The sequence below is a fragment of the Brassica oleracea genome, chromosome C5 (assembly GCF_000695525.1).
Source record: "Brassica oleracea var. oleracea cultivar TO1000 chromosome C5, BOL, whole genome shotgun sequence".
NCBI lineage: Eukaryota > Viridiplantae > Streptophyta > Magnoliopsida > Brassicales > Brassicaceae > Brassica > Brassica oleracea.
This window is the reverse complement of record NC_027752.1, coordinates 17,908,601-17,918,131: the sequence shown is the minus strand read 5'-3', so window position 1 is coordinate 17,918,131 and position 9,531 is coordinate 17,908,601. Positions and strand designations below refer to the sequence as shown.

Below are 9,531 nucleotides of genomic sequence, written 5' to 3'. Positions count from 1 at the left end.
GTGTCCTGATAACGAGGTTTCCCACAAAATTTGCATATATTCCGTGTCTCATCCGCTCTCTAGTAGATCATGCAGTTGTCAATACATACATCTATCACTTCATACGGTAGTTGAAGACCTGCAACAAGTTTCTGAACCTCGTAGTATGAACCCGGTGCAAGGTTATCCTCAGGTAGAATACCTTTGACAAAATCAGTAATCGCATCCATACATTCTTCAGCCAAATTATAGTCTGTCTTAATACCCATTAATCTAGTTGCAGATGATAAGACTGAATGACCATCTCTACAATTTTGATACAAAGGTTGTTTTCCTGCATCCAACATGTCAAAAAATCTCCTAGACTCGGGGTTTGGTTCTTCCCCTCTATAATGATCATGTACCATCTGCTCAGTACCTACACCATAATCTATATCCGTTCTAGATTCTTCTAACCTAATATCAGGCTGAGGTTCACTAACAGGCTGAGGTTCGCTAGTACTACCATATTCATAACCAGTTTCCCCATGAAGGTACCAAACTTTATAATTACGTGAAAACCCTTTCATATACAAATGAGTCCAAACATCAAATTCTTTTATAACCTTATTATTATTGCAAGAAGAGCAGGGACATCTTAACATACCACTTTTTGCATCCGGTTGCTGTTGAACAAGCCTCATGAATTCTCCAATCCCTTGAACGTATTCTTCCGTAAGCAAATTGGTGTTCGGATCCAAATGAGGTTTATCCATCCACGAACGATAATAAACTTCTGAAGACATGATTTTCACGGAATTGTTATGACTAAAGAGAATGAAGAGAGAATGAAGTGTGAATGAGTTGAATGAGGAGGGGTTGTATTTATAGGAAATTGCTTACGGACCTCCGACGACTTTCCGACGAAATTCCGACGGATATAAAGAAGTCCGTCGGAATTCCGTCGGAATTGTCCAATCCCAAACGGCTATACAACGGTCATATGTATTTGTCGGCAACGGTCACATGGTTCGTCGGAATTCCGTCGGAAAATACCGATGGAATTCCGACGACTTTGCTGTTAATCGGAATGTCGTCGGAATTCCGTCGGAATATACCGACGAACTTCCGACGACTACAACGGTTACATTTTTTATCGGAATGTCGTCGAAAAGTCGTCGGAAAATTCCGATGAACCGTATGTCGTCGGAATTCCGTCGGAAATGGCCGACGGAATTCCGACGACTTCATTTTTTTGGATTTGGTCGGAAATTTGTCAGTATTCCGTCGCAAATGTCCGACGACCTTGGTGTCCGTCGGAAGCTCCGTCGGAATTCGGAGTGTTTTCTTGTGGTGGACCCGGAGTAGTTCTGGTTCCATTTTCTTGTTCCAATTCTTGTTCGAGAGTGTATGAATCTCGTTCATCTTCAACAATCATATTATGGAGTATGAGACATGCTCGCATAATATATGCTATTTTACCTTTCGACCATAAAAGAGATGGATTTTTAATTATCGCGAATCTAGATTGGAGGACTCCGAATGCACGCTCAACATCTTTTCGCCGTTTGTGGATTCGAGAGACAGAGAGATAGATCGCAAACCCTAGGAAATGGGAAAAAGAAAAACCCGTGTTCCCTTTCATTTTTTCGACCAATACACACTTGCCACGTCGACCAGCACTTCCCTTAAGCACAGCTCTTCGACAAGCCCTCCCAAACTGCTCTTAGCCCACTTTTGGATTAAATCCAAATATATTAAGCCCAAGCACACCCCATGTGCTCCCCCTTTGAAGATGGCCTTAAGTTCCCCCTCTGATCTACCTAGCTGGCCTCTACGTAATGCTTGAATCTATACAACGGAAAGCATATGCAGATGATTTAAAGAAAGAATAACAAATAAACTACTTTCAGTGCAGTGGTTTAAATTCCTTCTAGGAAGGTATGTTTATATTCTTTTGCAACGTGTCATTTCTCTGCGTAAATATTTTCTTCTCTGACCCTCAACTAAGATACTCATCTTTATTATATGCTGCAGGGACGTGTCTCTAGCTTTGGGCTCTGGAAGCTCAGAAGGTGAAGCAGAAGAAGCTCTAAAAGAGTATGAAAATGTGGAAACATGCCTGGTTTCTAACAAAGAAATCAAAATATAGAGAAGGGTAGTGTCAGGTTTTTCAAATACTTCTATGTAGAGATCTTTAATCTTTTGGTGTTGAAATACTTCTATTATTTGCAAGCAATCACATAATTTCAACTGAACTGAACTACAAAAGGTTAAGTAGAAAGAAGATTTAGACAACTTTGATGATCTCGAAGAAGTCTCTACAAACACGAAAAAAGTAACAAATTAGGAATAAATCTATCAAATATCAAACTGTGTGATTACTTTGATGAATCTATAAGTAACAAAAAAAACCCCACGGGCATCTTTCAAAATGATGAAAGCTTTGATCGCTATTGCTCTACCCTCAATAATTCTTTCTCAAAAAAGAAGAAGGCCCATTTCTGAGATAGGACATTCATTAATTGAAATATCGTTTAGGAATGGAATTGTGGACATAAACCCTAAAAAGAGAAATTAAATTTTACCAAGAAATTTTTTTTAATACCTTTTAAATTTGAATAAAAACCACTCAAACCAGAATATTTTTTTTTTGTAGTATTCAAGAGTAATAAAAATCGTGAGTCTGTAGATTTAAAAAAAAAATATATAATTATGGTCTAACTTGGTAAATTCAAAAAAATATATCGAAAGACCAATAGTTCTTTCCTTACTGATAAATTTGAAGCACAGGTTCATGGATGCCCTCTATAAATTTACTTGATAGCTCCAGTGATAATACACAGTTTGAAGATGAATGTCGAGCTATTATTTGAGCCCTTTAAATCTGCATTTTTTTTTATTACTAAGCCTATTTGAATCAAACATGACTTTCAAGCCTTTTAGCAATGTTAACTTCATGATGTATCATGTCCTCAAGCTATGATTAATAATTTACTTTAAACATATTTAACTTTTTGTAATTAGTAATCTTCTCAAAAGAATAGCAAAGATGATTTGAACGTATTAGTCAAGCTAACTTTAGCACATATACGATCTCTGACAAAGAATCTAATGTGAATTAACACGCAAAACAGTCGGAAGTTTTTAATGAGAGAGTTTTGGTCAGCAGATGAAGAAGATTTTGGAGCTTTATTAGGTAATTATGATGATGATGTTAGAAACAAGTACACATTGAACCTTATGCAGAATTGGTTAAGGCACTCATAGAGAATTATTGGTAACTTTCTATAAGTCACCATCATCTACACCCTTTCGTTGTTTTTTAACTTTCTGTTTTGGCAACAAATGATCTCAATGCTACTCTTTGTACATGTAACACCGGTTTAATTCTTATTGATATTCACACATTTATAAAAAGAAAAGAAAAACACACGCTGAAAATGATAATAGAGAAAACACACTACATAGAAGAGCTTAAAGAATACTTCTATTACAATAACGTTAAGAACTCCACCACCTCAAGCGATCAGCCAATAATTTTTCAGTCGGATATATTTTTATGTTATTATTTTGTTATGCTTATGAAATTTGAAACTTTAATAAGCCATCATGTTTACTAAATAACTAATAAAAAGTATTATCTGTCTACTTCCATTAATATGTTGATAAATCTTCTTGCTCAGCCAATTTATATATATATATATATATATATATATATATATATATTTTTTTTTTTTTTTTTTTTTTTTTTGATAATCCAGGTATCCGGACCTCTCACTTAATCCGACTATCCCACCGCGTCCAACTGGAACTGGCGAAGAAGGTCCTGGAGGCCAAACGGAAACCATGTTAAATCCGCTGTGGCCGGGGTTCGAACTCGTGATGGCGGGCACCTCAGCCGAATTTATATTTCATAGTATGCACACAATGACATGTTATTAAAACAATATAGCTTAACTTCAAAGACCAAACCACAATGCCCATCAGATAAACTCTTTTCTCAAGAACTGGCACCACCATAAAGCTGAGTACTACTATACAAAATAACTTACCAATACATCTAGGGGTTAAATAAATATTTCTACCACCACAAAATTTATCAAAGGACTCGACCATCTTCAACAATTTGAAGATGTAAACTATAAACAACAGTACATAACAACAGTACAATCTGAAGATGTAAACCATTAATATTCTTTCCTTTCGTTGTTTCGAAAAAGGAAAGAATATATGGATAAGCTATCATGTGAAAATAATTAGCCCAAGTTCGAACAATGCTGGACCATGATTAAGAATTCACTTACTAGATTTAAAATCATTTGAAGGCAAAGTGTTTAACCAATGTGTCTACAATGAAGATCCTACAAATTGCCACATCCATGATATGAACAAAACATGCAAGGATTGTTATTGCTTTAGGAGGATGGCAAAATTATTATCTTCATTCACACAAGATAATCATAAAACAAACACATATATTTACATGTTTTCCTTTTTGGAACATCGACTTTACTTTATGTTTTAAGTTCAACTATATTTACTCTATTTTTATTGAATCGATATATGAAAACCACATATGTTGTTTCTTTTTGATCTAAGCAACTTTAAAACAAAGTAATATACTACTATCACTAACCAATATCAAATGGAACAAAAAAAACAATTTTAAATTCATTAAAGAATAAAACATACGAATCCGGCGCGTAGCGCCGAAATGCCACTGGTACTTTAAATTTATAGGATACCAAACCCATTAAATGGCTAAGAAGTCATTTTCAAAATAGATTGTTGATAATTTGACAAAAGTCTAAAGATTGCAATACGAGTAAAACGACATGTTTTTCTTTATTTTTTTCAATCTTTTAGATTTCAAACATTGGTAAATATTTATTTTCTGATTATTAAATGGTAGCCGCCCTCTCCTTGATCAGATAACCTATCCTCTTGTCGTTTCCTTACCAAATCCAAACCTCAAAACCAATTCTGCCTGAGTTTCGTTTTAATTTACCCTGTGCGCATCAGAAAGAATCAAATCTTACCTTCTCTCTCGACCATGGATCCATCCAAAGTTGTCACCTTTTCCCGGAACTTGGCCGTCTTGGTCAAACTCCAAGGCCCTGTAAGCTCCTCCTTCCCCCCCATCTCACCCCAATTCGTATAATCATATCTTATCTTATTGAAACGAAGGGATTGTTGATGATTCTGTGTTTTATGTTGAAGGACCCAAAGGGATTGAAGATGAGGAAACATGCTTTCCATCAATACCAGTGAGAACAACCATCTCAAAACTCTAAAAGCTTCAAACTTTTTCTTGTTTCTATCAATGTGTCTGAGACTTTTATGTGTGTGTGTTTTTTGGGGGGAAGTTATGGGAATACAACACTTTCAGCTTCTGGGGTGTTGTTTCCAAGAAGTATCTTGTGTGAAGATGGTCAGGACATGGCGCTGGTTTTGACTGTTGCCTCTCTTGTTGAGCCCTTCTTAACTTTGGCACATAGAGCTAGTATCTCTCAGGTCAGATATACATGATCGATCATACATGACTTTTTCTGATGTGGTAATTCAATCTTGGTGTCAATTTTTTTCTTGTAAAGGAGGCGGTGAAGTTGATTCCTGGTGCTCGGATTGAGATCATGGTGGAGGTATGAGTATAGTTTATGTTGAATGTTTTGAGTGTTTTTGGAGATTTCAGGGTGTGATACAATACAGATGCTTATTCTTTTCAGGGTCAGTTAAACTCGGAGAAGGAAGATCCTTTTTGGGTTCCTGCGCAACTTCTTTCCTTGGTATGGCTTGATTTTTGAGTCTTTCTTGCTATTTGAAGCCACTCTTGTTATGGGTGATGGTTTATGAAGCTACTGAAATTGAGATTACCTCCAAATATCTAATAGCTCTTGAGATTGTAAAATGTTGTAGCTCCTTTTTTTCTAACGGTATATCCCACTTCTAATTTATAACTAATATTCTACAAGGTTGATGTCCCTGCATCTTCTGCTGCACTCCAGTCTCTTATTGAGACTTCTGTTGGTTCAAAAGATTCTGGTTGGGATGTTGGTTGGTCTTTGGTATCTGGTGATGCCGTTTCTCAGCCTTCAACCAATGTAAGTCAAATGCATAACAAATAATATTCTTTGATGGCTAGCTAGTTTTGTGCAAAAGGAAACATTCGGATGACATGTATTTTCTCGAGTAAATAGAAGAGATGATGCGTTTTTGTATTTTCTTCTTAGAAATGAAAATGTTCGGTCTACTTTACTGAGATTCAGTTTTCGATACGTCTTCTAGATGAAACATTACAGCAAGCCCTTGATGCAACGTGATGAGCCAAATGATGCTAAGTTTATGGCCAAGTCTGCCACTCGAATGGCTCTTCTAGGAGTCTCCTTAAGCTTACTGGTAATTATTTCCCTCTTCATTTTCTACTTTCTGATTTATAATTCATCTTATGTTAAGAGTGCCGTATAATATATATGTATCTAAATATTTTAGACTATTGCAAATTTTGTGTGAATCAGGGTCAGCCAAAGATAAATCTCGCTTCCCCAAGTAGCAAGGGTGATACACTTGTAACACTTGGCTCTCCTTTCGGAATCCTTTCACCTCTACACTTTTTTAACAGGTAGCGTTACTCGCTTATAGATCATCATGTCAGCATTTAATTCTGAGAATCTAAACTGAATTGAAACAGCGTATCAACTGGTTCCATCTCGAACTGCTATTCTTCTGGATCGCTAAAGAATTCACTGATTATAGCTGATGTTCGATGTCTCCCTGGTGTGTAGTACCCTTCTCAGTAGTTCCTATATATGTGCTTTATTTGTTTCTTCTCAAGTAGCTAAAACTTGTTATCCCGTTTCGGTTCAATCTCTTTCAGGTATGGAAGGGGCTCCAGTTTTTGGTAAGAATGGTCACTTAATTGGCATTCTGATTCGACCGCTAAGACAAAAGAACAGTGGCGTTGAAGTCCAGGTTTGTCAACGCCTACTCCACTTCATTTGTGTTAATTGAAATTTTATTGTAATGTTTCATACAAAACTGTAGCCTTCGGTAGCAGCTGGTGGTTCCATGGGGAGCAATCACAGCTGCTTGCAGCCACTTACTGCTTGAGGAACCATCACATGAGATATTACGTATCAAACCAGATGCTAGTATTCCTGTACAAGTGGCTGTTGGGAAAGCGATGGAATCGATTTGTCTGATCACGGTCAACGATGGTGTCTGGGCATCCGGTGTTGTTCTCAACGAACAAGGTCTCATACTAACAAACGCTCACCTTCTTGAGCCGTGGAGGTTTGGAAAAGGTGGCCTAGTATATGGTGAAGGAGACGACAATGGTTTAAGACCTCATGTCTTAGGAGCTGAGGAGTTTTCTTCCACGAGAAGTAGATTTTGGGAACAGGAGAGTCAAACACTGCCACGAAAAGCTCCAACAGATCTTCATGTCAAGAAGTACAAGCACAATTTCCTTCAGAGTGGGCATAGAGACATTCGTGTACGGTTGTGTGAACAAGATTCTTGGACTTGGTGTCCTGCTAAAGTGGTCTATATCTGCAAGGAACAGTTGGATGTTGCCTTACTGCAGCTAGAAGATGTTCCTGGAAAGCTCCAACCTATTGCTGCCGATTTTTCTTCTCCTCCTTTGGGAACACCGGCACATGTTGTTGGACATGGACTCTTCGGACCTAGATGTGGTAAAAGACTTCGTTAATCCAATGACAATCTTGTTCAATCTGATTTGTTAAGTAGTTCTGTTTTACTAATATTTCTGATATGTGAATAGGGCTTTCTCCTTCTGTTTGTTCCGGAGTTGTAGCAAAGGTAGTCCACACAAAGAAGAGATTGTATGCGCAACTCATTTTACAAAATGTCAGAGAGTTCCCTGCAATGCTAGAAACAACAGCAGCTGTGCATCCTGGTGGTAGTGGTGGTGCTGTTGTCAATTCAAGTGGCCATATGATTGGACTTGTTACCAGGTAAACAGAAGATCAATCTCAAACACAGTTTGTACACGGGATGAATCATTAGATTAGACAAAGCTAACACAAGATTAAAGTCTTCTTTAATCAGATTGTAGTTGATTTGTTCATTGCTTTGCTTCCAGCAGAATGTTTATGTTTTTGTTTGTATCTGCAGCAACGCAAGACATGGAGCAGGGACAATTATACCGCATCTCAACTTCAGCATCCCATGCGCAGTCTTGGCACCAATCTTCAAGTTTGCACAAGGTTTGTCTAATCTTGTTTGTTCTTTGGCATATGGAAACATAGCGGAGAGTAGTAAGTGTTTGCTTGTCGTCTTGTAAACAGATATGCAAAACATGGAGATCCTTCAAACACTAGATCAACCAAACGAAGAACTCTCATCGATATGGGCTTTGATGCCATCACTGTCACCAAAGCCTAAGCCAAACACTGAGCACTCTCTACCAAAGTTACTGAAAGATGTTAATAACAAACAAAAGAAAGGATCACAGTTTGCCAAGTTCATTGCAGAGTCCCAAGAGATGTTTGTAAAGCCGACCAAGCTTTCCCGCGATGTGATCCCAAGCAAGTTATGACAAAATGGCATTCTCTGCAGGGTTTCTCTCTAGCTTGTGGATGAAGATTACAATGTGCTGGTACTGTTTCTGGATTCCTCTGCTTGTAACATATTTAAACACTTATCACACGATTGCAACTGTTTATCAATCCTCTCATTCTATATTTCTTGCATCATCTTTCCCTAGCGGCTAAACAGAAACCAGAACTGTTTAAACTAATCATAATTGCTTACTTTTTTAGATCGGTTGTTATATTACTAAGAAGACTAGCGTTGCCGGGAGAAAACATAGATCATGTGGATCTCAATGTTTATATTACATTCTTGATGGCCTAAATGAAGAATATATAACTCAAATGTCAACGTAGCAAACGCCAGAGGAACCCCAATATCATTTGTCGAGCTTCATCAGAATCGATTGAGCCGAGATGTTGATCTCTTGCATCTCTAATCTGAATTCCTAAACTGATATTAAAGCCAGGTTGACACGATGGACGGTTTCCCACGTTTTAAATGATATGTTTTTAGCAGTGTTTTGAAATGATGGATCGAGGAACTAATATCTGCAATCAAAATTTTATAGTAAATTCAAAACAGTAAGATTTATAGAAACAACAGAAAATTTTTGTATGAACAGATCTTTAGTAAGCTAGTTTTTTAGGACTGGATTAGATCGATAATGAATATGATAAATACAAAAGATAAAGTCATATAGATAATAGAATTTCAAAAAGTATATCTAATTTTTTTAGTGAATTCGTAATGTTGTTTCTCAAATGATGAGCTTGTCTTGTCTTTTACATTGTTCAACTCGATCCAGATGTACTCGTGCATCTCAAGTTTACGTGTCATGCCTTGTTTCATGGAAATCGAGTTGTTAACTAACCGTTTGATCATAAGGTAACTTGGTCTTACCACTATTGCGATGTAAAGCTCACTATCTCAAACTGCAAAATAATTTTAAGACAAAAATAGTTGAACTTTGCTGATGAGCTATATATTTGTTAAAGAAAACCTGTCTCTAATAGAATT

General features: G+C 37.0%; 1 protein-coding gene across 3 annotated transcripts; it reads left to right on the top strand.

The window, feature by feature from the left end:
- The first annotated feature begins 4,878 nt into the window (after positions 1-4,878).
- On the top strand, positions 4,879-9,098 carry LOC106295808 (glyoxysomal processing protease, glyoxysomal). 3 transcript variants are annotated; one of them, XR_001261045.1, is made up of 15 exons: positions 4,879-5,080; positions 5,182-5,228; positions 5,328-5,475; positions 5,556-5,603; positions 5,688-5,747; positions 5,934-6,062; positions 6,247-6,357; positions 6,477-6,580; positions 6,650-6,735; positions 6,836-6,930; positions 7,013-7,652; positions 7,742-7,934; positions 8,095-8,186; positions 8,268-8,578; positions 8,742-9,098. XR_001261045.1 is itself a non-coding variant. In XM_013731796.1 (14 exons), exons 1-14 carry the CDS (start codon positions 5,015-5,017, stop codon positions 8,516-8,518), a joined length of 2,067 nt encoding a protein of 688 aa, XP_013587250.1. In that variant the 5' UTR covers positions 4,879-5,014; the 3' UTR covers positions 8,519-8,675. The 3 variants fall into 3 exon arrangements, 2 of the variants coding, with proteins under 2 accessions (XP_013587250.1, XP_013587249.1); XM_013731796.1 differs by lacking the exon at positions 8,742-9,098 and having other exon boundaries at positions 7,016-7,652; positions 8,268-8,675; XM_013731795.1 differs by lacking the exon at positions 8,742-9,098 and having other exon boundaries at positions 8,268-8,675.
- The last annotated feature ends 433 nt before the right edge of the window (positions 9,099-9,531 follow it).

What these genes read in the sequence shown, in the direction of transcription:
- LOC106295808 (XM_013731795.1), top strand. Translation starts at nt 5,015, where the DNA reads ATGGATCCATCCAAAGTTGTCACCTTTTCCCGGAACTTGGCCGTCTTG. An exon ending in CATGCTTTCCATCAATACCA is followed by an intron (nt 5,229 to 5,327) that starts GTGAGAACAACC and finishes TTTGGGGGGAAG; the next exon opens with TTATGGGAATACAACACTTT. An exon ending in GGATTGAGATCATGGTGGAG is followed by an intron (nt 5,604 to 5,687) that starts GTATGAGTATAG and finishes TATTCTTTTCAG; the next exon opens with GGTCAGTTAAACTCGGAGAA.